The sequence below is a fragment of the Dama dama genome, chromosome 32, assembly GCF_033118175.1.
Source record: "Dama dama isolate Ldn47 chromosome 32, ASM3311817v1, whole genome shotgun sequence".
Classification (NCBI taxonomy): Eukaryota; Metazoa; Chordata; class Mammalia; order Artiodactyla; family Cervidae; genus Dama; species Dama dama.
This window is the reverse complement of record NC_083712.1, coordinates 43400324-43427656: the sequence shown is the minus strand read 5'-3', so window position 1 is coordinate 43427656 and position 27333 is coordinate 43400324. Positions and strand designations below refer to the sequence as shown.

The window sequence follows — 27333 nt, the reverse complement described above, 5'->3', positions numbered from 1 at the left end:
CTAGTGCTATATTCAGTCTGTTGCAGTGTTTTGCGTTAAAATACATGAAGAAAATTCACTCATACACACAGTCAGAAAGGCAGTATTTTCAGTCTTCCATGAAGCTGTATATATCTTTAATACTACACCAAAATTTGACAAGTGGTAGTTTCTCAAAGGTTAGTTGCAGTGTGGAAATCTGCAGCCTTACCAATGCACCTTTTGTGTTGTTACAGCTTGTAATGTGAATGGATTGTTTACGCATGCACAATATCATAGATGGGTCGTTTGGAAAATGTTGGGTCTGTTGACCCACCAATTGTTGACACATTTTAACTATTCATTCTTGACTCAACAATGAATTAATTCATTAATATCATTTTGATTTCATCAGAAGGGTGTGTAGGTACTGGGAAGCTGTCAGGCTCATTATGGTAGATTACAATTTTCCCTTGAAAGCACAAATTTTATGATTGGCAGCAGTTGTTCAAGTACAAATGGCGTTCTGCCGGGAGCCAGCACATGACAAGGTCATGAGGAGAAAACCTGACAGGCAAGGCGGATCAGGTTTTCAGGGATTCCGAAAAGCTGCCCCCGGCGCTCACCTTAAAGATGTTATCTGTCTTTCTGATGCTTGCTTCAATAGACTATTCCCTAATTTCTGTGAAACAGGCAGAAGGCCTTCCCTGATCTCTTTCCAAATAAGAATCAATTTAGAACTTTAATCAATAAGTTTTTTGGGTAGTGGTATCTTATGAGATTATCCAGGATGAAAGGAGTGTTTCAATTTAAACTCTTTTGCTGGCATTCTAGTTTGATTAGCAAATGCGTGTATGCCCTTGGTACTAATATGCATGACTGCTTATAATACCTTAATCATAAAACAGCATAAAGAACCTGATCATATAAAGGCCCTAATAGACATAGAGCCCTTTGGGGAGTGAGGAAGCCCTATTAGAATACACAAGGAAAATTATTCTAAAAGTGGTTATTGGGTTAACATTTGCTTGCTGTGTTTTCGCTCTTAACGTGCTAAGGTTGTGTTATGGAAACCATTGTTAATATAGTTAAAGATCTAGAAAAATAAGAGCTTAGCCCTAGTGTAGTAATAATGAGATGGTTGTTAATTGTCAGCCAGGAGTGCTAGGCAGAGGTTGCCTCACTGAAGCCGCAGAGGCTGCCTCACTGAAGCCACAAAGTCTGTGTGGGGTAAACCTCTTAGATAAATTCAACTGACAACTTCTGCAGAAGAATTGACTTTTATGTTAACAAGGTTATACTTCTACTATGTTGTGACATGCTGTACTGTTGCCCTGAGACTGTAACTTTTCTGTTAAGATCACCACAGAAACAGAAATAGGTTTACATTCACCTGACTTGCATAAAATGGCCAGAAGATAATGTACAAGACCCTCATAAACCAAGAAGTATGCAGAAAACACCCTAGTTTCATGGACAAGCTGATGTAATGTTAAACTATCTTCCCTTTAGAAATGTACTAACTTAGGGTATAAAAGCTACGGTAAAAAAAATAAAGCATTGCCAGACTCTGCTGAACCCCGTGTCTGGTCACTCTCTCTCTCTCTCTCTCTCCCTCGCAGACTTGGCCCTATCAAGGCTGGTCTCACGTGTCTTCTCTCTCTCTCTTGCCCACGCTGTTCATCCTGAGGGTACCCCCCGGATCCTGTCAAGGCTGGACCCCGGCAGCGTTCCAAGAAGAGTGGCCTGTTTGGGGCCACAATAAACGCTTTTCTTCAAGACAACCAAAAAGTATGCCTTAGGCATGCTTCCATTCAGTCTCAGAAAATACTGAGGAGACAATAAGTATTGTGAATAAAATATGTAATTACTGATGCATCAACTACATTGTTCAATGAGTGCAGGCAGTGAAGAATACAATGATGACTCAGAGCCAGTGCTGTGATGTAAGTTAAGGCGCCAGCAGCGCAGATGGCAACACAGTGCAAGTATTATTGAACAACGAATTCTGAACTCGCAGCCCCCTCTATCACATTAATTGTTAGTCCAGTGAAAAAAGTGCACCCCCAGGTCTCTGTAACCAGCTGCCTGTGAGATGGCTCTCGTGAAGATTATCAAAATAAGTCATTGTACATTTAAACCATGGAGTCTCCTCACTTGACTCTCTATTCACTAAGCAACCTTTTGATAAATGAGTTGCCATCTTAGTTAAACATCAGGCAGAAAATGCCAAGTGGCTAGGCTGATGGAACTGGTCTGCCTGTTACATTTCTCAAAGTAAGTGAACTGCCATTATGCTTTTTATTAAAGTCTCTTGATGAGGCTGTTGAGTCAGCAACCCTGAATCCAATCCATCTGGGGACACTGATGAGGTAGTTTCTGAGAACTTTTCTATACAATTTTTGTTCGGTATGACACCTTTGACCAGCATTCTTGCCTGGGAAATCCCATGGACAGAGAAGGCTGGCTGGCTACAGTCCATGGGGTTGCAAAGAGCCGGACATGACTTCATGGTTGAAGAACGACACCACCTCTGAAACTGTCTATACAGGGATGATGCTTTATGAAAATTTCAAATATATAATCAGGGACTTTTGGAGTCTAAAAACAAAAACTGACAATAATACCCACAGAGTATTATCTCCTCCAGCAATTATTAAGATACTATTATTGGGATTTCCCTGGCAGTCCAGTGGTTAGGACTTGGTACTTTCACCTCTGTGGCCAGGTGTAATCCTTGGTTGGGGAACTAATATCACACAAACTGACCCTTAGCCAGAAAAAAAAAGTTTATTAAAAAAAATATATTGTTATCTTCTGAATTCTTTTTTTCTTCTTCTGAATTCTTAAGATGACTGTTCTTTTTGGTTTGTTCTTTTGGTCGTGCCTTGCGGCTTGTAGGATCTTACTTCCCTAACCAGGGACTGAACTCAGGCCCTGCTGAGTGAAAGCACCGAGCCCTAACCACTGGACCACCGAGGAATTCCCTGTTCTACACTATATCATTTCTTTAGTTTTAGTTTGGTGCTTTCAACACTGATCAAATATTCTTCATTGGTGAGGTGAGATTTAATTATGTGCAGCTACAGAGAACTAGCTTGTTCAACTTTCAGCTCCTTCCTAGCGTGTCTCCGGAACTGTGGAGGCTGGAGAGCTGTCACTGCATTCCCCAGATTCCTTTGCAGTTATGGGTGCTGGACGCCCTTTAGGTTCTTTCCAACCAGAGGCACTAAAGGAAAGCCTTTCCTCTGGAGCTGCCTCTGTGGGAAGGGAGGCAGGTGAGCTGATGTGGAGTGTGGCAGAGGCGGACATGGAGCTGGCACCCTCACCCAGCAGTCCCGGGTCCCAGCCCAGCTAACAGCAATGTGACGGTCCAGCTCTGCAGGGGTGTGTTGGGATGTATTTCTGGAAGACCAGGTGATTATTCTGTGAGCTATCTATATACCTCAATAAACCCTCTGTGTTTAAACCACCTTGAGTGAATTCTGTTGCTTGTAGTTGAGAACTGACCACTTCCCATTTTAATTACATTTAACACAGTCACGTTTCTGGTTTCTTCAGTTTTACAGCAACATATTCTCTGCTTTTCTAAGCTGAGACAATGTCCCTTGTATACAGTTAAATGCTATTTAAAAAATCAAACTACCATGGCATTGTTTTGGGATACATCTGTAATTTTATTACAAAACCATTCTTTTGGCATTAGTTGGTTACAGTGAGAGCACGATGCTGTGAGTGTGGCGGAGCAGCTCTGACCTACCAACTGCATCCCCTGCTTTCTGAACCGGAAGGTAAGTTCCTTATATCCTTTACATACCTGCAAACATTAACGCCGCCAATCCTGACACACAAACCATTTAGGGAGAAGTTGATGCTAAGGGGTTAGAGTAAATGTTGATAAGACTACAAAAGTTCCTTTATGGACTTTCTGTTTCCTCTCCCTCCCCCAAATTCTCTGCTTAAAAAAAAATCAAGTTACTTGGAACTAGTCTGAATAGCAGCAGCACCCAAGGAGCATCACACTTAGTTCATGTTAAAAAGCAGTACCTGTGCATTACGTTTTACACCACAGGCAAAGGGAATGATCGCTCTAGTATTTAACTCCTTCATTAGAGTCTCTTAAAAAAATAAAAGCATCCCATCAAGTTCGTCGAGATGGTATTATTGCTGTACGTTTGTAGGTGGGTCACTTTCTGTGCTGTGTTTGCTTTGAAGGGATCTTCCAATATATCTCCAATATTCCTTTCTTATAGTGTCCTTTTCTTTAGCTAGGATTTCACATAACTAAAAACGAAAAACAAAAATTCATTAAAGGAAATGTGTAATTCAGTCCCTAGGGCAAACAGGGATTCTGGGCTAATACAGCTTAATTCAGGTCATGATCAAATGAAACAGACCATCAGAGTCACAGACCACGTGCACTAGTGATGTGGGTGTAGTCCTGAGCAGCAGAAGCGCCCGGCATGGAGTTCTGAGTAACCGCATTTTGAAAAGGGCACGCCTGCTGGGGCACTGAGATTCCAGAAGAAAAGTGCCACGTCCTGCCAGCTTACCTCTAACGCTTTATTAAGAATGTCCTCCTTGTTGTCACATTGGTTTTCTAGCATGTCTTCATAGATATCCACGAGAAAGGCAATTAGGTAGGGAGAGCTGTGACTTGGCTGTAAGTCAAGTAATTGATTTAACAGATTGGGATATTTGGAAAGACCACGATCCTGCAAAATCCTAAAAAATAAATAAAACGATTCTCAATTTTGAGAGGGAAGAACAAGAATAGTAGAAAGAGTAAGAGAAAATGAGCCCTGTAATATAAGCGAGAAAAGTATTTTGAGTGAGGTTGAAATGAAATGAAAAATTTTTAATTTTTTTTGGAGTCCGGTTGATTTACAATGTTGTATTTCTGCTATACAGCAAAGTGAAACAGTTATACATACACATATATCCACTCATTTTTAGATTCTTTTCTCATATAGGTCATTAAAAGTATTAGCAGGGCTCTAAAATGAAATTTTTAAATTAAATCTGAGCTTTATGATGGATAATTAAGAGCAGAGTAAAATTAGCTAAAAAGAATAATGAAGTTTAAAGATAATCGTTTATAACTCAAACTAACACACAAAATTAAAAAAAAAAAAATCTTAAAATTGAAAAGTGAGGGAAAAAAGACAGGAGAGATGTTTCTGCTTCTTGAGATGGTTAATCATCCCTTGAGCTCTCCAGACATTACAGAGCCTGGCCTCTGACAGACGTCCAAATGCGACTGAGCTCCATCCTCTGTGCTCCTTGGGCTTATTCCCTTGGAGACATTTAAGTTCAACAAAGGGTCTGGTGAGTCAGTGGCCAGGCAAGAGAGAGCACGCTGATTTAAGGAGTGAGATGTGTTGCAGGAGATCTCCAGCAATGACCTCAGAAAGAGTGGGTGTACATCTGTGCAATCTGCTTATAAATGATGTATCTCATGCTCCTGTGATCCTGAGCTGAACAGAAACTGGTGTGTGTATTCTGTTCTGAGTCTACAGGATTCATCAATACAGTTAAGCCTGTACCACTGTTCACTCGTGGACTACTCTAAGAACTGTGCTGGCATGTGCTTAGGGGTAAAGAAGAGGGGAGCGGGCACTGTTCCTGGGTGCTGTCACAACACTCTTACACTCACGTTCTCAGATCCAGAGAACTGGAGAGTTCTTTAGTATCCTTCTGGAATCTGATTATGGAACACATTCCATGATCCGTCATATTAGGAGGTTAAAAAATAAAAGCAAAAACCACCTCTTACCCTTTCAAATAATTCCACGCACTTTCATTATGTGGAACTAGCTTGATCATTTCCAGAGTGTACCTGTAAGGAAAAGGTCACAAACAAACATGTATCACTTTAAAACAGCAGTGACAATAATGAGGAACAGTTTCTGTACCGCTGCGTCACAATGCTGCTGTATGCTTCCACTTACCTCTCCCCGTGGACCTGGGACCTCCCTGGGTTACTGGATCTAAATTAGACACACTGGGCCCCAAACCCTGCACTAGAGTAAGTAATGTAGCATCAGGGACTGTTATCTAAAGTTTAATGAGACAATTAAAAAAAAAAGATTCTCAGACACTATGAAATATGATTTCTTCTCAATCTACAGTACCAACAATATTTCAAGAAACTTAAGACACTAAAAGTAAAGGTTTCCTATACAGAGTATTAATTGTGTATTTATCATTATGAGTTTCATCTAACAATCCTGCCCTATTCGTTCCATGAGGGTAGGATTGGGGCAGTCTTTCTATGCTGTATCCTGATGCGTGAGACATGCAGGCACACAAATATTCTTTTAAGGAGTGAACAAGTGAAAATTACTAACTGGACTTCTCTCTCCAATATAGCACGATCATTGTAGCCTGTAGTGTTAGAAATTACAAAATATCTTTGGTTCCAGACAGAGTTATTTCTCACATCCTCTTTGAGAAGTTGGTCTACATACTGCAGCTCATTATCCCAAAGTTTAAATTCCTAAAAGAACATAAAAAAAAAACATTCAATTAGGAATGTCCTATTATTTATAAACAGTGAAAAGAAATAAATAAATAAGGACTTCCCTGTTAGTGAAGTGGATAGGAATCCACCTGTCAATGTAGGGGACACGGGTTCGATCCCTGGTCCGGGAAGATGCCACGTGCCGCGGAGCAACTTATTAGTCTGTGCTCGAAAGGCTGCGAGCCGCCACCGCTGAGCCTGTGTGCTGCAACCACTGCAGCCCCTGAGCCTAGAGCCTGTGCTCCGAAACAAGAAGCCTGCACATGAGGAAGACTAGCCCTGCTCACTGCAACCAGAGAAACCCCACATGCAGCAACAAAGACCCAGTGCAGCCATAAGGAAATAGTTAAAAAATTTTTTTAAACGGAAATAAAACTTTAACAAAGTTAAGCAGGGAGAACTGAAGATACAAACTCATTACGTATTTGGAAGGGAGTGATGCTGCAGGTCAAGAAGATGGAGGGTAAGGAAAAGTCATCAAAGGCAGGGGCATGGGGGACTTCTCTGCTGGTCCAGGGGTTAAGACTCTGTGCTTCCACTGCAGGGGCACAGGTTTGATCCCTGGTGTGGGAACTAAGATCCTGCACGCTTTGGGGCACAGCCACAAAGAAAGATGGGAAGCGTCCTGAAGAATGAAGGGAGTAAGAGTTAGCAGCTAAAAAATTAGGGAGTAAGAGTTAGCAGCTAAAGTGGCTGTAATTCAGCACCATCTTGTGGAAAACAATCTAGATACCAAGAAGGATGTTTTAACTACTTGACCCAACTTTTTAGAACTGTTCTAAAAATTAAATCCAAAGGGAAAAAAATAGTATATCTAACTAAGTGCTTGTGTACTGCTTTTTGGTTTGCTTTCTGTTTTGGCGGTGTGGCTCTTAGCTGTGGCACACAGGAACTTTAGCTGTAGCATGTGGGATCTACTTCCCCAACCAGGGACTGAATCCAGACCCCCTGCACTGGGAGGGCAGAGTCTTAGCCACTGGACCACGAAGGAAGTCCTTATGCATTCTTTAAGGTGAAAACGTAGAAGAAAAAACCAAACTCAGTAATAAGACAATGATTACCTATACTACTGTATATTAATTTTATGTGATTTGATATTATTACATACATTAAGCAAAAGGAAGTGTTCAAAAATGCACATATATGGTAAAATTATATTAAAATACATGTAGATAAATATACACAATTGTATTTAGATATAAATTTTTACGTTACAAAGCTGTTTCAATTTAAAAAAATTATGGAGAGAAGAGAATCAATAAAGACAACTTGAAAACTTTTGGTGAAATACTCTTGGTATAATGAATAGTGCAGAAAGCAGCAATCACTGGAAAAAATTCACAAGCCACAACACTACAATTGTTTGATGGAACAAATAAAAATGCCCAGAGTGGGAGTCGTAACTATTTTCTTCTATTCAGGATTTAGCATAAAATTTTAACAAGTAGGCAGAAATAAAATACTCAATAGTTACTGTAAAATCAGATTACAAGGTTTATGTATGCAATACCTTAATACATAAAATGTCCTTGTTAATGAAAATAACAGCTGTACTGAAACTTTACTGCTGGGAAAGACTGAAGGCAGGAGGAGAAGGGGACGACAGAGGATGAGACGGCCGGATGGCATCACTGACTCGATGGAGATGAGTTTGAGCAAGCTCTGGGAGCTGGTGAAGCACAGGGAAGCCTGGCGTGCTGCAGAGTCGGACATGACTGAGCAACTGAACTGAACTGATCAAAAACTTACAACTACTTTTTCTATTCAATTTGCTAGCAAATATAGTATGTGATGTAAACTCAATCAAAAAGTATTAAAAAGTCACTATTATTCTTTAATATGAAGTTACTCATCAACATATCCCAATAGATCATGAAAGTTAACCAACATGAAGGATGTCAGGTTTAATTAAATATCTTAATAGTTCTTAATCACCTTAATCATTATTGTATGTAATGATCTATATGTGTTTCAGTTTAAGTATACATAAAATCTGATAGTAATTTAAATTATTTGTTAAAAAAAAAAAAATGTGAATAACACTGTAATAAGAAAGGCAATACCTGAATAACCCACTGTCGGTGTTGCCAGGCATGGTAATTCTTTGCATCCTGAGTAAGAATATCCGCAATAAACTCAAGTTCCTGTGATGGGTCTCTCAGCCATTCCACCAGCACTCGCCTATGATGCCTAAATTCAACAGAAGGAATTTTATGTGAATTTACCCTAAAATGAAAGTATCAGCTGCATGTGTTGTACTAGGTGATGTGGAGGGACATGTAAGAAACAGAAATTCACCTCTAATTCTCAAGACTCTACTGGGAAGAAAAGGTACCACAGGAGAAACTCTAAGAGAAAAAATTTCAGAATGCTGAATAACAGCTGAGAAAAATAAACAGTGATTTGCATGTAAAATAAATCCACGTACCAAGGGCTTAAAGGTTTAAATGCAGCTAAATCCGGAAGAACAGTAATCTCTCAACAACCGCAATACCCTGTGAAAGAATTTTCACCATGCCCAGATGTCACAATTTGACTACAGGAAGTATGATCCTGTCTCATCAAGTATGGAAGCCCGTCTGTGAACCAACAAGCTGTCGGTTTTCCGTAAGTCCGAAGGGGCGCCACTCAAGCAACTGCTTATTTCACCAGCTCGTGGGCAAAACAGAATTCACTTCTACTCTGGCAAGTAGCTGTGACAAGTTGGTCGGAAGAGGAATTTCTGTACTAGGAAAATACTTTAAGAGTTCTCTGTCGGGTTCTATTTGTATAATTTTCTTTAGCTGAAATATTTATAAAAATCTATTAGTGAAAATGTTCCAAAATTTACTGTGGTAATGGTTGGACATATATACCCCTTAAATGGGCAAACAGTATGATATGTGAATTATATCTCTCAATAAAGCTATTTTTTAAAAACCATTAATATTCACTACATTAAAATGAGCAGGGGTGATGGAGAAAACGAGTAAAGAAAGATTTAATGTTTAATGGGTGACCTACTCCACATGCATGGAAAATATAAAACTTCATCTTAGAGAATATTAAGGTAAGATTCTACCAAAAGGAAGATCCCAGAGGGAAAGGTTTCTAAATAATTTATTTAAGAAGACTTACAAGTCGGTGAACACTAGTCACAATTTATTTTTCCAGGTTACTGATAAATTCTATAATTCAGGAAAAACTTAATTAATTCCTCCACCATGTCAAAATGATTTCTCAGAGCAAAATACTAAGAAGTTCCATGATTTAAAGATCATTAGTTAAATACAGGGGTTAATCTTACAGTTTAAGTTTTCATGGTTAAGAATTTAATAAAAAGTGCAATTAACTGGCATACATGATTTGAATTACTTATACTATTCTAGTTATGATAGCAACTAGCGGAGTGGGGAATTTAAAACACACTGCAGGACTTCCTTGGTATTAGAGTGGATAACAGTCCGCTTGCCAATGCAGGGGACACAGGTTTGATCCCTAGCCTGGGAAGATCCTACATGCTGTGGAGCAACTAAGCCTGTGAGCCAACTATTGGGTCTGTGCTCTAGAATCCAGGAAGTGCAACTACTGAGCGCACCTGCCCAAGAGTCTGTACTCGGCAACAAGAGAAGCCACTGCCGTGAGAAGCCTGCACAGGGCAATGAAGAGTAGCCCTTGCCTGCCACAACCAGAGAAAGCCCATGTGCAGCAGTGGAGATTCAGTGCCGTAAAAAATAAGTAAGTAAAATTTTAAAATTGAATTTAGAAAATTAAAAAATAAAGTGTACTGCAATTAAAAACTATTGGGTTGCCAATAGCACTACTCTGGGTGGCACTGTATTTTGTTTTTCATAATGATAGGTGGTAATGTGTTAATGACAGAGTCTGCAGTATCCAGAGAAGGAAGGTACTTCTCTTCAGCAAAAACTACATGTAATCAAATGCTGAGAAAGCTTGTGATGTCTGGACACTTTTTTTTTTTAAAGATAAAATAGTACATAGTTTATATATCTCTTCAGGTAATTTTCTGGATTTTTTTTTTTTTTGGCCATGCCGTATGCTTGTGCAACCTCAGTTCTCTGACTAGGGATTGAATCCAGGCCATGGCAGTGAAAAGCCCCAAATCCTAACCACTAGACCACCAGGGAACTCCTGTCTGGATTTTTACAGCTTTTATATAAAAGCACCTTATTCCGAAGGGTAAAATAACTTTTAAATGAGGGACTGAAAACTGTCTAGACACATTTTTACTAAAATAACTTTTAAAATGCAATTTCTCAGGAATATAACCATCATCTCCTCAAAAAGAAAGAAGTGACAGAGGCAAAGTTGTTTAAAATTCTACAGATGGAAATCTGCAATAGCTATCACTTCCATGCCTTGCCAAATGTTGTTTCTCCCTCTCAGATCTACTATGTTGTAACTGTTTGAGAAGATTAAGTATCTATTTTTGGTTCATACTCTTTCTTAAGGACAGTATTTGACTATGCAGATAATCATTACCCAACCGGGTCAGAGAGCAGTCCCCTCTGCACACGGGTCCACAGCTGGAAGCTGTTCCTTCTCTGAAGGTTAACCTGTGCGCTAGGTCCCTTCCCAACTCCAAGAAAGCTCTGACTCTATTCCCTTTTTCTCCAGATTTCTCGCCTTTTCCCTTTCATTAACACTCTTCCCCACATCATGAAGTCTTTGCCACTTTGGGAAAATAAAACCCAAAAGACACAGCCCTGACAAGCTGCTTGCTCTGTCTTTTTTTCTCAAGAACCAACTTCATCTCCCATAAGTGATGCGTGCTCTTCTCTGCGGATCATTTCCTCTTCCTGCCACCCCCGCCATCCTCCCCGACACCTCACTGCTGCCCAGTTGCCCACCCTGGTGGGAGGATGGCTCACTGACAACCGCCTATGGAACAAACCCAGGGGTCGTCTCCACTTCCTGCTCTCCTGGACGTCTCGGCAGCAGCGAATACTCTCATCTACTCCTTTCTTCCAGAAACTCTCCCTCCTCTTGGTTTCTGTGAGGACACTACCTTCTGGTTTCCTCCCTCGGTCATCCTGGACCACTTCTCTGCCTCTCGAACACCAATGCTCACCCATGTTCTGTCCCCAACCTCCTCTAATTCTCCCAGAGCATCCTCATCCAGAGCTGTGACTTCAACCAAACAGGGACACGTTTCAACCACTCGCTGGGCAGTTTCAGCCAGGTTTTCTATCAGCACATCAAAGCCTCCTTGTCCAATCCTGCATCTACCCTTCTTTTCCAGAAATGTGCTGCTTTTTTCCTCAAAATTCCCCAAGTGGCTGGCACCACCATTCACCCAATGGTCAAGCCAAAATACAGACATCACTCTTCTCCACCACTCCCGTGAGAAGCTGAACTTCAAAACCTGTTGCTTCTGTCTCCAAAGCCTCTCTCACATGTATCCTTCTATCTCCCCAGCCCTACCACACTCTCTCCCCTAACCCCCACATGGCAACGGCCCGCCAGGACTCCGGGCGTACTCTGCTATCCTCCAGCTGCTGGCAGAGTAAACCTCCTGAGACACAAACCTAATCACATTACTTCCTAGATTAAGATTTGTCAGAAGCTCTCCACTGTGGCTAAGGTCAACTCCAAACCCTTGTCAGTGTCCGTGAGGCTCTTTATGCTCCTACTGCAGGACTCCCCAAAGGCCCACCAGCCACATGGAACCACACGGAGTTCCCTGAGAGCATCACGCCCTTTCATGTTTCTCCCCAGAGTCCTCTCTTGGCCTCAGCAGTCTCTCCTTGCAGAAATCATCCTTAAATTTCAGGCATAAAGACAGGACACTGTGTGTGTCAGTCACTGTACTGGGAAAAAAACAAATGGCGGCAACCCTGAAGAAAGAGCAGGCAGTCAGCGGCACAGAGTGGAGACAGCTCTCGACGGACACCACGGGGCCACCTCTCCTTCACCAGGACCCGGCAGCCCAGCCGCCCCTTCCCTCCCGCCTCCCCCTCCATCACCTCCACCACCACGGTCGCTTCCATGCATGCGGGCCCACTAAATGCTGGGAACCGTCCAGACTCTGCCTTTCTTTCCTATTTGTTCTCTATCCTCTTGCTCCAAATTTCTCTCCTCCTCCACTGTGTCCTGCTCCTCCCTCCTTGATAAAACCCATGCTCTTGTCTAAGTCAGGAGCTTAATTTTTAGAACACATACTGTAAGAGCTCTACTATTATACTTTTCACACTGCTCTGTAAAATAATTGGTTTCATTATCTGCTTTCCTTTATAGACTTTCATTCATCTTTGTATCTCCAGCATCAATAAAAAAAAAATTTAATAAACAAATGAACAAAAGACCAAATACCAGGGACTCCTTTTATAACACACTGAATAGAAAACTGAACAGAAAACTGAATAGATTTTCTGCTCAAATTTTTTTCCTGATTCTGGCAGTATTACAGTTAATGTCGAAGTCTTAAATCATGGCAGCAAACATTTGAGGGTCAACTGTGGGTTAAGTGCCACTTCACACACTAAACAAAAATTCATCTCAGTTCTCCTAACAACACTGTAAGACAGGTGACATTAGCTCCGGTGCAAGGACTGTAAACAAATGAACAATTCCTTATGGTTTTGTCACCCACTGGCAGGTACTAACTGATTAGCACAGCAACTTATTTCCTTCTTGTGTTCATCTTACCAAACTTGATAGTTTTTGGGCTGCTCCTCAATTATTGCCGAGATGTAGTTCATTTCCTCATGTAGATCCTTCTGAAGGGACTTCAAGAGAACTCTCCGGAAATGCCTACAGCAAATAATAAGTATCCACAGTGTCATTACTCCACATACATTGCCAGGCACAGCATCAAATGAAGCCAAAAAACAACACAGACACGTTTCTGGTAGGTATTCTATATAACCAATAAGTTAGGAATTTAACAGCCTGTGGTTGTCCAAACTTGTACAACTGGTGACTGGAAGAATCAAGAATTTTGAAGAAAAAACAGTGAAATGCAGCAGGTGTGAGAAAGAAGAAAAGACAACCAATCAGTGATTATTTTCAGGTAATACGCTGGTTACTAGCTTCTACTGCACAAGAATCAAAAACTTCTCTCTCCTCACATGGTATAACTTGCTCATTTAGATACATTATGCATTTAATACACTAATTTCATTACAAATATTACCAAATATTTTACTTTTAAAACCATCATAATAATGCTACTTATAACTGAAAACAAGCTTCTCTTCAATTTCTTCATAGGTAAAGTCAAACCATTAAATAAAACCTTTTCTCTAAAGACATTAGTTCTGGTCTATTTTTACTTCAAAATCTCAAAATATTTCAACTCAGTATATAAGAAGAGACCAAAAAAAACTATTTTAAGTTACCTTTTAAAATGAAATGCTAAAGAGAAGAAATGATAGCATTTCTATTATAATTAAAGAAAATTAGGTTGCACAGAGCACATACATATTTGGTTTGGTTTATAGGGTAATTTTAGGTGTACTGTTTTTAAGAAAACAGCAAATAAGTTTAGAAATTTTAAATAAATTCTAATTTGCTGTGAGCTGTATGTAGTAAAGAAATTCTTACAAGCTTAGAAGTGCGTATTTGAGACACAAAGTAATGGAAGACGACACTAACAGTTCTAGACAAACTTCACCCTCTAATAAGATCGTACAAAAATGACAATAAAGAAAAAGCATAAATCCACAGGGATGAGGGGATACCAGAGCAACTGCAAGAGATCAACAAAACTATGGAAGACAGCAAACTGACAGTTTTGAGTGACTTATAAAAACACCAAGTTCTTCAGAGGCAACTCTGGACAGGCTTCTGGTCACCAGAAAGACCAGCCTTGATTAGAAGCTTAGAATGTTCAGCCCCACCTCCCGTTCTCTAGACAGGGGAGAAGGACTGGAAATGAGTTCATAAGCGATCATGCCCACATGAGGAAGCCGCCATCAAATCCCAGCAGGAGGGCTTCGGAGAGCTTCCATGTGGGTGAACACACCCAAGCCCCGGGAGGGTGACACACCCCCACTCCAGGAGGACAGAAGCTCCTGCTCAGACCCCACCCTATGTCCTTCTTCACCTGGCTGTGGGTCTCCATCTTTTATCAGATCCTTTAATCAGCTGGTGAACCTAAGTGTTTCTCTTGACTTCTGTGAGCTGCTTTCGCAAATCAGTCGGCCCCAAGGAGTGGATGCTGGAGCCTCTGACTTACAGCCCAGCAGGGGTGCGGGCAGCTAAGGAACGGAGCCCTTAGCCTGCGGAGTCCAACACCACCCCCAGGCAGACAGCATTAGTTAAGCTAAATTACAGGACACCTGTGGGCTGTCACAGAGACCCGCCTGGCAGGGGAAAATCCCACATGCCCTCAGTGACCAGAAGTGACGCGTGCTATGTGCAAGTAAAGAAAACGTGCCGGAGAAGGAGGACTGGGCTTTTCCTAAAAAACCTCGACAACAGACAAGTGGCTTTATTTTCTGGAACTATCAGAAGCAGAAAGAAATATCAGACACTACGCAAAGCAGGGTGAAGTGAAGGCTGGAAACAAGGAAATTTAAAACGGTGACACAAACAACAGGCCAGAAACCCCACCCTGCCCGACCTCCCTGCCAGAACTGACCCCCAGAACTAGAGCAGCCAAACGGGCACTCCTCCGACAGCTCTTCCTCAAAAACACAAACCAGCCAAGAGAAAAGACCCAGAAATACTGACATGCGAAGATTTCACACAGAACAGCCCCTCCTCCAGGAACTTCACAGTGAAGCCCTCTCGATGACCAGTCGTGCAACACGCAGGGATGCCAAAGCAGGTTTTTCCTGCTTCCATTGTAGGTGTGAAAGGAGAGTCAAGAACTACCAGTCATTTGAGAAAAATGTGTACATGGAATAAAGAGACCAAAACAAAAACACAGAAAAATGAAAATATAGCCCATCCGTGAAATAAAACAAAATGCTACTAAAGAATACCCAGAGAACAAAAAAAGAGCTCTTGTAAAATAAAAATGAGTGCAGGGATGTCCCTGGTGGTTCAGTGGCTAAGACTCTATGCTCCCAATGCAGGGGGCATGGGTTCGGTCCCTGGTCAGAGAACTAGAGCCCACATTCTGCAACTAAGACCCAGTGCAGCCAAATAAATAAATACACGTTAGGAAAAAAAAAAAAGAGTGCAGACCAAAGAGACAGAAGATAAAGTTGGGGAAGTATCTCAAAAGCAGATAAAAAGAGAGTTGAAAATAAGAAAAGACAAGTGTCAGAACTACAACATGCAACTAAAAAACGTTCCAGAAAGAACAGAGGAGAGGAGTAATTATCAAAAGAATATAAAAAAATTCCACCCCCCAAAGTTAAAGGTTAAAATGAAGGAACAGGATCTTCTCAATAGAGGCTGAAGGAAAGAGGAGGATAGTTTAGAAAACCTGAAGGAAAATGATTTTCAATCTTGAATTCTATTAGTAAAGCTAAGAAGAGACCAAAGACACTCTAAAACTTAAAAAAAAATCTCAGTAACGATTTCCCATACATCCTTTTTAAGTTTTCAAGGATCTGGTCTATAAAATGAGAGAGTACATCAGGAGAGGGATAAGTGTGGGATCTCAAAGACAGGGACGAGACAGGGAAGAGCTGTGGGCCTGAGGTGCGGGGCCCCAATCCGCTGAAGGGTCCCCACTGTGCTCAGCAGGAACGAGACACTCAACAGGAGCAGAGTTGGGAAGACAAGTTATTCATTGGTAAAGAGAAAACAAACTGTGATGGAGACAGCATAGGAGATTAATTCTGTGTCTTCCATAGCAAGACTAATATTTAAAATGAAAAAATTAAAAACAACCAAGCATGTTATTTATAGAGGAGATTTTAAGGAAAAACACTGAGGCGTTGTTACCTCAGGGAGTGGAACCCTGTAGTGAGAAAGAATGGGGCAGAGACTGCTATTTTTCATTCAATGTGACCTTTAAACTCTTATGTAACTTATTATTTTGATAAAAATTAAAGTTAAGAAAAAAAGCCACCCAAATGAAAACCTCAGACATTCAGACAGGAAATAATGATGATGTGTCTTACCACACTGTGTAATTGGCTGCATTTAACTCAATAGCATCTCTGGTTAATTTAAAAGCCCGCTCACTTCTCTCGTCACGCTGCAGGACAGCCCGGAAATAATCATAGACGTCCTGAACTAGAAACGGAGCACACAACTGCATTAGGACGGTCTTTCTTGTTTAAAACGACCACTATAGTACAAAATGTTGTTTGTTTTCTATGTCTAGGAGGAAGATATCTTATTGCCTGTATACGATTTACAACAATAAGCAAAAGAAAAAAGTGCAGCGATGGTGACCGCCAACCTGAGAATTTGTCACAGCCACAATGCATGTGACCGAGCTTACTGCACATTCGGGGTTGATGCCAGAATCCAGATACCCCAACGATGTTGTGTATTAAGGAAAAACTAAGCATGCATACACTCAAATATTCACTTGGCTATTTTTTTCAAATTTTGATCACTTTCTTAAACTGAAAAAAGAATCCACACCATGACAGAAAACTCAAACAGCAGAAAGTTCCACACTAAGCTTCCATTCCACTCAATTCCCAGTCCTTCTCCCGAGAAGCAACTGCAGAATGATTCTAGTATATCCTTCTAAATATATCCTATCATATACAGGTGATTCTAATTCTATCTTCCTTTTTTTTTTTTTTATACAAATGAGATCACATCACACTCTCGCTCTGGGCTGTCTTTTTTTCACTAATACATTCAGTTCAGTTGCTCAGTTGTGTCCAACTCTTGGCAACCCCATGGACTGCAGCACGCCAAGCTTCCCTGTCCATCACCAACTCCTGGAGCTAGCTCAAACTCATGTCCATCAAGTTGGTGACGCCATCCAACCATCTCATCCTCTGACGTCCCCTTCTCCTCCTACCTTCAATCTTTCCCAGCATCAGGGTCTTTTCCAAGGAGTCAGTTCTTCGCATCAGGTGGCCAAAGGATTGGAGCTTCAGCTTCAACATCAGTCCTTCCAATGAATATTCAGGACTGATTTCCTTGAGGATTGACTAGCTGGATCTCCTTCCAATCCAAGGGACTCTCAAGAGTCTTCTCCAACACCACAGTTCAAAAGCATCAATTCTTCAGCACTCAGCTTTCTTTAGAGTCCAACTCTCACATCCATACATGACTACTGGAAAAGCCAAAGCTTTGACTAGATGGGCCTTTGTTGGCAGAGTAATGTCTCTGCTTTTTAATATGCTGTCTAGGTTGGTCATAGCTTTTCTTCCAAGAAGTAAGCATCTTTTAACTTCATGACTGCAGTCACCATCTGCAGTGATTTTGGAGCCCAAAAAAATAAAGTTTCTGTTTCCACTGTTTCTCCATCTATTTCCCATGTAGTGATGGGACTGGATGCCATGATCTTAGTTTTCTGAATGTTGAGCTTTAAGCCAACTTTTTCACTCTCCTCTTTCACTTTCATCAAGAGGCTCCTTAGTTCTTCTCTTTCTGCCATAAGGGTGGTGTCATCTGCGTATCTGAGGTTATTGATATTTCTCCTGGCAATCCTGATTCCAGCTTGTGCTTCAACCAGCCCAGATTTCACATGATATACTCTGCATATAAATTAAATAAGCAGGGTGACAATATACAGCCTTGACATACTCCTTTCTCGATTTGGAACGGGGATGTTCCATGTCCAGTTCTAACTGTTGCTTCTTGACTTGCATACAGATTTCTCAGGATGCAGGTCAGGTGGTCTGGTATTCTCAACTCTTTAATAATTTTCCACAGTCTGTTGTGATTCACATAGTGAAAGGCTTTGGTGTAGTCAATAAAGCAGAAGTAGATGTTTTTCTGGAACTCTCATCCTTTTTCAATGATCCAACGGATGTTGGCGATTTGATCTCTGGTTTCCGTGCCTTTTCTAAATCCAGAATATCTGAAAGTTCACTAATACATTATTCAACGTCATATAAACTAGTACACGTCTATAGAAAACCACTTGGTAATTTCTATTAAAAATTAAAACTGACTATTCATTGACCTTGGTTCTTAATCCAGTTAAGTTTTCTTACAAATAAACTCCTGTATGTGCCCAAAGCATCCAAGGACATTTATGAGAGTATTTGATAACATAAGAAATAAAAAGCAAGAAAAATTGGAAACTGAAATTTCCATTAGTATAGAATGAGGTAAGTCCCTCGTGATACACCCATACAACAAAACCCTATGTAGCTATTAGTAACAACGCTGCTCTGGTATATACTGAAGTGGAACAATTTCTAAGATGCTGTTGAATGAAAAAAGGAAGTTGCATAATAGCAGCTATTCATTTAAAATACATGCTTGGTAAAAAAAAAAATCTGCTTATTTATTTTTTTACAGCCGTGCTGGGTTGTCATGCAGTTATGGTGCTTGGGTTTCTCACTATTGCAGCTACTCCTGCAGTGGAAGGTGGGTTCCAGAGCGTGTGGGCTTAGCTGCTCTGTGGCATGCAGCATCCTCCCAGACCCACCTGCACTAGCAGATGGATTCTTACCTACTGGACCAGCAGGGAAGCCCAATATATGCTTATTTATGAATAATACTAGTTGGAGGGACAAGAATGGGAAGAAGATATAACTTTCCACTGCATTCCACTACAAAGCTTACTGCATTTTTCAAACAGCTGCACAGCACTGCACTGTATGGCCACTGTATCTAATTCATCCCTGTCAATGTATGTTTAAGCGGCTTTCCTTCTTTCGCTGTCCTGTCACTGTATTCTTCTGTGCACAAGTGCGAATTCAGCCCCTCCGTGGGCTATACACGTGGATCAAGAGTACGTGCACGGCTGGTGCTGACAGACAGTGCCAGGTGAACCTCTCAAGAAAGGTTTGATCAATATACAGTGCCTCCGGGAAGGCATGGATACACCTGTACTTTCCACATCCTCACTGAGACAGCATCAGAATTTCTGATCTTTGCCAGCCTCTCAACTGACAGAACTTTAGACCTTGACAATTTTTATCTTGTTTTATTCTCATTTCCACAAGAGAAACTGAGGCTTAGAGAGATTCACAAGTTCACGTGGCCCAGAGTACTTTGGAGGTAGAGGTTAAATATACAAATCTAGTCTGACACCCAAGACCATACCACTAGTCACAATGAACTAGGTAGGAGACACTGCAGTTGAAATGCCCTCACATCACAGCACAATGTAGAGAACGGATTAAGGCCCCAGACAGACTGCTTAAAAAAACCCAGATGCTAAATATTCCCATACTTCTCTTGCCGCAATTAAAAATCTATGTGGACATGTTATGCTATTTTTCTTATAGCATACCAGTTTCCAATTACTGACAAGAGCTCATAAACTTTTAGCAGGCCAGTATGCATGTCAATATATCCTAATCTGCCTAACCATTCTGCTGCTACTGCTGATGTAGATTTTTTTCAATTTTGTTTCATAAAAATCACTACTTTAAGCGACTTTTCATTAGAAAATAAACAATACACATGAATGTATTTATGTGTGTGCCTTCCCCAGCGGCTCAGTGGTAAACAATACACCTGCAATGCAGACGACGCAGGTTTAATTCCTGGGTCGGGAAGATCCCTTGGAGGAGGAAATAGCAACCCACTCTGGTATTCTTGCCTGGAAATTCCAATGGACAGAGGAGCCTGGCGGGCTACAGTCCACGGGGTGGCAAGAGTCAGATGCGACTCAGCATGCACACACACATGCAAGCACACACAGGTATGTTGTGTCCTTAGACTACAACCCCCAAAGTCAAACTATCAGAGGAGAGCACAAATAATTATAGTTCTTTCCGAGCATACAAAGATCATCTACTTCTAAACACTATCTTTAAAATGCTGAGTTTAATTTACACCAAAGTAAAATTTAGAAACATAAATGGTACATAACTATGGAATATTATGTGGTCATTAAGAACCAAGCTCCAAAACACTTTAAAATGTGAAACAAAATGTTTGTAACACATTAACGACATATACAGAGTATACACACATAATTTTACATTCACACGTGCACACATACTAACTCTGTGGAGGGAATTCCTGACCAGTCCAGTGGTGAGGCCTTCATGCTTTCACTGGGGGTGGGCATGGTTTGATTCCTGGTTGGGAACTAAGATCCCACAATCCACGTGGTGTGGCCAACAATAAATGAATAAATATTAATTAAAAAAAAAAAAAGAAACAAACCTAACTCTGTGGAAATGTATTTGCTGAGGAGTAAGAGGCTATGTACCAAGTGTTATCAGCAGTTAGAGTTCTGGATGATGAGACTCTTCTTTTGAAGGTAACGTTTCAAATTTTTCTACAATGAGCATGTGTGTGCCTGCTAAGTCGCTTCAATTGTGTCCAACTCTTTGCGACCCTATGGACTGTAGCCCACCAGGGTCCTCTGTCCATGGGATTCTCCAGTAAAGAATACTGGAGTGGGTTGCCATGCCCTCCTCCAGTGGATCTTCCCAACCCAGGGATTGAACCAGAGTCTCCTGCATCTCCTGCATTGGCAGGCAGGTTCTTTACCACTAGCCCCACCTCAGAAGCCCACAATGAGCACGTGATACTTTAAAAAGCACTTGAAGTTTCTGGTATCTGGTGCTGCTGCCCACTGCACTGGATCTGTATCAGTGGGAATGGCTGCTACCAGTCCAGTTTACATGTCTCTCCAGACATTTTTCCAAGCAGATAAATGCAGCTCTGTTCTTGTTTATTTTTAATGAAGTTGGTATAACATTTTCATTCTGCTTTTTGGCATTTTTCCCCTCAGTGATGTGTCCTTTTATGCCTGTGTATATACATCTCTGTCATTCTTTGTACACTTTTCCATACAGTGGATATGGCATAATTTACATGTCAATGCTATTTTGGGTTAATAAATAGACGTTTATATTTATTAGATTTTTCTGATATTAAATTTTTATATTAAAAGTCTTTTTATTAAAAATTACAAATTTAATATACTGTCATACTTAAAGTTTCTAAAACTTATGTGCCCCCTTTGCACTCAATACTGTTTCCACAATCTGTCCCTATTATAACAGACCTAAGATCCTCTTGGATCCTGATGGCTCAGCTGGTAAAGAATCTGTCTGCAATGTAGAAGACTCGGGTTCGATCCCTGGGTCAGGAAGATCCGATGGAGAAGGAAACGGTAACCCACTCCAGTATTCTTGCCTGGAGAATTCCATGCACAGAGGATCCTGGCGGACTATAGTCCATGGGGTCACAAACAGTCAGACAGGACTGAACACCTCACACACACACACACACACCCAAGATCCTTTTACTGATTATACAGCACACGATTGTATGACGATACATTTATCTATTCTTCAAAACACAAATATATAGTTGGTTTCCAATATTTTGCTTTTTCAAAAATTACTGTGAATTTTAACAGTTATCAGAACTGTTTCATTATTTCACGTGCATAATTCACTCACTTATCTTCCTTGGTGGTTTATAAAGTAGTTATCTTCCCTGGTGGCTCAGATGGTAAACAATCAACCTGCAATGCAGGAGACCCAGGTTCAATCCCTGGGTTGGGAAGATTCCCTGGAGAAAGGAACGGTAACCCACCCCATTATTCTTGCCTGGGAAATTCCATGGACAGAGGAGCCTGGCGGGCTATAGTCCATGGTGTTGCAAAGAGTCGGACGTGACTGAGCGACTCTCACACTCACACTGACACACACATACACACAGTAGTTACTTCTATTATTCTCGCTTTGCACCAGAGGAAACAAGAAGTACGAGAGGTAAAATAACTTGTTCGAGGTTACAGAGCCAGTAAAGTGGCACAGTTAAGAATCTGGACCAGGTGGTCTGGCTCTGAAGTCTGTGCTCTTAGCCTCCTAGGATATGTCTTTTTTTTTAACTAATTTTTTACGTTGCGATGAGTCTTAGTTACTGCATACAGGTTTCCTCTAGTTGTGGAGAGTGGGTGCTACCCTCTGGTTGTGGTGTTCGGGCTTCTCTTGTTGCTGAGCCTTAGACACACAGGCTCAGTAGCTGCAGCTCAGGCTGGGCCCTAGAGCTTGGGGTCAGCAGTTGTGGCACATGGGCTTAGTTGTTCTGAGGTATGTAAGATTTTCCTGGACCAGGAATCAAACCCGTGTCCCCTGCATTGACAGGCAGATTCTTATCCACTGTACCACCAAGGGAAGTCCAAGGACATGTCTTTGAAGTCATAAGCCAGAGTGAACCCAGAATGAATCATGAGAAGCAGCACTTAAAGGTTGTAAGATGTGAGAATTTCCCACTTGCACTAAATATATACATGACAGTGCTTTCTAAAATGGCTAAACATACAAAAATTTCCACCTGAAAACTATAGATCTGTTCATACTTCTCAATTATCTGACATCACAAAACAGCTTATTTCTCATTTCTAATGATAATGGATTTCTTCCCCCTTATTTAATGGCCAATGAAATTGCATCTTCTATGAAGTGCCACTTCATACCATTTGTCTATTTTTTGATTAGTCTGCCAGTTTCTTTTTCTTTAGAAATCCCTTTCAAGGTTCTGAGTATCAATCCTCTGTTTATACATCTTCTCTCACACTGCTGATTGCCTTTTAACTTACTCACAGTGTCTTCCGTTGCACAAAGGAAAAATTCTGATACACTCATAGATCAGTTTTGACTGATGGGTCATTTTTCTCTTTTCCTTTGTGCTTTCTAATAATGATATATTTAAGAATTAAAAATGCTGGTTTTTTTTAACCCTGCAAAAAATATTTTATTATTTTTAACTGAGAGAGAAATGTATGGCTGTGTAAGTTTCCATAAGGTGCCTTACAAATCTGGAAAAGTTGCAGTTTTCATTTCTCTGATCACTGGTGAGGTTACTAGCTCTTCACAGACATTTTTATTTCTTCCAGTGAATTATCTCTTCACGTATAATCTCTCTCATAATTTGGAAGCTTTTCAGTTTCATACCTTCTGATCTTCTCAATCAATTCTGAGTTTTACATCTTGCCTAGTAATTCCTTCTTTACCCTAAGAATGAAAGATTACACTATTTGCTCCTAGTATGTTTACAGTTCTGTTTTAGAACTTAAATCCACATGTAATCTATTTTATGTAAGATATGATATAGGGATACAACTTTGTTTACAGCCAAATGCACAGGTAACTGTAACAAAATCATTACTTGATTAATCCATCTTTCATACAGATATGAAATGTCCTTTTTATCAAGTTCTTACCTACACTGATAATTTTTAATTATTTGTTAATCTATTTCTGTACCAGTTCCACATGTTAAGAACTAAGCTTAGTAGTACACTTTCATATTTGATAAGGCAAACTCTCATACCATTGTTCTTTCTTTACATTTCTTGACATTACCCTATAATCAGAAAAAACATTCCTTGTAAAATGTAAAAACATTTACATGTAAAAACATGTAAAATGTAAAAACATTCCTTGTAAAAAAAAAAAATTCCCTTGTAAAAGAGGAATAATTTCGGATAACAGAGCCTTAATTGAAAGAAACATATATATATACACACACATACATAAAACTACAAAACAAGCATTCTCTTTTGTTTATCCTTTCCTTGAAGAATAACAACATCTGCATGGTTTTCAATTTACAAAGCATTCCACATTCATTATGAAAGAACACTTTGTCAAAGAAAATAATCCACTCACTTTAATATCAGAAATGCATTCGAACTGAGTCAAACATTTCATAGTCAAAATATAGTTCAAAATGCTCATGTTTCAACAACCAAAGTTTATTCTAAATAAAAGAGAAAATCATTCATCCACATGTAATTGATTTTATGGAAGATATGATATAGGGATACAATATCAATTTTATGTACAGATTAAATAGCAAATGAAAAGCACAATCACATAGTAGCTACTATGTATTATAAAGTAACATTTAGGACTTATATTTAGAGTATGTCCATTGTTTAGACAAAATGAAATTTGTCATCATGAAAGTAAATTACAAAACCCCCACAAGATTAGTTTAAGTCATTTAGACCTTTATCAGACAAAAATCTGTCATCTATCTATAGTTGTGAATTTCAATTTTGCTACTAATTTGACTTACAGGCCTTTCCCCAATAAAAAATAAACTTACATTTCTCACTATAAATGATCTGGACCACTGGATTGGGGCCATCATTCTGTGGCACTGGATCTATATCAGCCCATTCTGCTCTGTCCCTGAAAATATAGATATTTTTCAGTGATTATATTCAAGCATGTAAAGAAAAAATGAAATTTGACGTTCTTTAAAATGTCAATGATTACACTTTAACATCTTGGTGAGATTCTTCATGAACAAGTCTATCATTTTGATTTACAATATTAAACTTTGAAATAAAAATAAAGTGAATAATTTTCCAATTAAAGTAATTTAAATCAATAGTTTTCTAATTTAAAGTTTTGCCTAAATGCAAAAGTAGGTTTCTGTAGCAAGTACACAATAGTTTTAAATTAGAAATCAATCCAATTCATTGGTCTAATAAGACTCTTTGGAGTCAATCAACATTTTTTAAAAACTTGAATAACACTTTATTTGAATAATCTAAATAACTAGAAACTTATATTTAAAAATAAAAGTAATCACTATCATTTGCTTGTACACCAAGAGGCGGTCCAGGTGGTCAGTAGAGGTTGGAATCTGTGGAACACTGGCTCTACCACTGAACTAGCTATTGTGACCTTGAGAAAGTTACTTAAACTCTCTGGGCAGCAATTTTGTCATTTATAAAATGGAGATGATACTATTACCAACCAATTTTAGAAGGCTATCTGGAGGTTTGAGATAACGTTATGCGCTGAAAACGTGCATAATAGTAAGCATACAGTACATAGTAAATATGCTCTATATACACTATACAATTAGCATGTATTACACAGTAGACACACTAAATGTACTATATAATATTATTGTATGCTGAAGTATATATGCTGTACGTTATAAACACAGCATCTAATAAATGCATATAGCAAATATTCAGTGACTACTACTTCTCATTATCAAAGCTAAAATAGATTATAGTGGCAACAATGGGTGCCTATAGACATTGCTGTGTAAACTGCTCAGGGTGACCAAATTTTCTTTAACCACTCTTTTACCTATAGTCTTATCCTATTGCCCATTTTTCAGTTCTGTGTATTAATCAGCTATGGGCAACAAAAATTCTGTGGTATGTAGACAAATTCTAAAATTGTGTCCATTTTATAAGGAGAAACGCAGTGGAAAGCGTGCGTTTCCTGAGGTGTGAGACCTCGATAAGAGCGGTATGAGAAAGCTAGGGCTTCCCTGGTAGCTCAGCTGGTAAAGAATCCGCCTGCAATGCAGGAGACCGGTTTCGATCCCTGGGTTGGGAAGACCCCCTGGAGAAGGGAAAGGCTACCCACTCCAGTATTCTTCGGCTTCCCTGGTGGCTCAGCTGGTAAAGAATGCGCCCGCAATGCGGGAGACCTGGGTTCGATCCCTGGGTTGGGAAGATCTCCTGTAGAAGGGAAAGGCTACCCACTCCGGTATTCTGGCTACTGGCCTGGAGAATCCCATGGACTGTATAGTCCGTGGGGTAGCAAAGAGCCGGACAGGACTGAGAGACTTTCACTTTCACTTCACGAGAAAGCTTCGGGCAGGGGAATCTGACACAGTTCAGGGAGGCAACCCGACTATCGACTATCGCACGCCTCGGTGAGGAACTCTTGAGGGCTGTGGGGGCCACCTCCACCAACGGAGAGCTCGAACACATTAACTTCGAGGACGCAACCTGGAGAGGTGCCTTTCAAACTCGCTTCCTAAAATCTAGGCAAATCAGCCATCGGATGGGGCTTGTACCTAGAATTACGGGAGGAAAAATAAGACACGCGAGAAAAGGATTTGTCTGTCATTCGACTCTGCAGGTTCAAGTGGAGCTTGGGGTTGGGGGGGGGGGGGGAGAGTGAAATGGGCATGACCAATAGAAAGCGACTGATGGGGATGGGGACGGACCGAGTGCCGGGCAAAAGTCGGGGAGGAAAAGGCGAGAAAGTTGAGGCAGCGCCCTACACAGCGCGCCGCTGACACCGCGGCCCGGGCGGCGAGGAGACAAGTAACGGGGTTTGTCACCCCCTTCTTATCCTCAGAGCGTAACTCGGCGCTAAAACCGCTGAAAGACGACGCTGTCCTGGGGTCCCTAAAATCTTCAGGCGAGCTCTCGGCGTGTCGGCAGGGCAAAAACCCACAGGGAAGACCCGTCCCCAAAGCGAGCCAGCCTAGGACCTTGAGGAAATCACTCCCTGCCAGCAACCCCACCGCACACGAGCCCTCAGGCTCCGGACCACGGCAGGCCAGCGCCGCGGACCACCTCCGCTCGCCCGGCGCAAGGCCGGCGCGGGCCCCACCCCCGCCGCCGGGCTCCCGAGGCCGCGCCACAGCGCCGGCCGCGGCCGCCCCGCCAGCCAGCCCGGCGCGGGCGACTGGGGTCTCCGGCGCCAGACGGCCTGCCGTGGGCGTTACCTGTACAGGACATAGGTGGGCGAGTCCAGGCTCAGGAACCCGTCGTCCATAGGGGACGCCGCCGCCGCCTCTTCCTGCGGCGGCTGGGGAGGCGGCGGAGGAGGATGCGGCTGGGGCGGCGGCGGCGGCTCCGGCTGACCAGGCTCCCCGCCCTGCGCGGCCTCCCCGACCCCGTCGGCGGCCGCCATCACTGCTCTGCCCCGAGCTGAGGAGGTGGCGGAGGCCCCGCCCCCCGGGCCCGCCCCCAGCCCCGCCCCCTCACGACTGCCACTTCCGGTGTCCCGCGCCTACCATAGAGACGCGGGCCAGAGGGTCCCGCGCCCCTGCCCGGCTGTCTTCGGTTTGCGCGGGTGCGCGCTGGCGGGCTGTGTCTCGCTTGCTGGGACGTCGGTTTC

At 41.4% G+C, this 27333-nt stretch overlaps 1 protein-coding gene across 1 annotated transcript; it reads right to left on the bottom strand.

Annotated features, from left to right (window-relative positions):
* Window positions 1–3611: 3611 nt before the first annotated feature.
* FNTA (farnesyltransferase, CAAX box, alpha) lies at window positions 3612–27133 on the bottom strand. The gene is made up of 9 exons (XM_061134922.1): window positions 26939–27133; window positions 24554–24639; window positions 16504–16618; window positions 13130–13234; window positions 8545–8671; window positions 6309–6457; window positions 5735–5797; window positions 4512–4683; window positions 3612–4242 (listed from the first exon to the last, which is right to left on the bottom strand). The coding sequence occupies exons 1-9, from the start codon at window positions 27124–27126 to the stop codon at window positions 4120–4122; spliced, it is 1128 nt and encodes a 375-aa protein (XP_060990905.1). The 5' UTR covers window positions 27127–27133; the 3' UTR covers window positions 3612–4119.
* Between the last annotated feature and the right edge of the window lie 200 nt (window positions 27134–27333).

Coding starts and splice junctions, on each gene's coding strand:
- FNTA (XM_061134922.1), bottom strand. CDS start 27,126: ATGGCGGCCGCCGACGGGGTCGGGGAGGCCGCGCAGGGCGGGGAGCCT. Junction 13,235..16,503: donor GCAGCCAATTACACAGTGTG/GTAAGACACATC, acceptor TATTTGCTGTAG/GCATTTCCGGAGAGTTCTCT. Junction 6,458..8,544: donor ACCGACAGTGGGTTATTCAG/GTATTGCCTTTC, acceptor ATGTTCTTTTAG/GAATTTAAACTTTGGGATAA.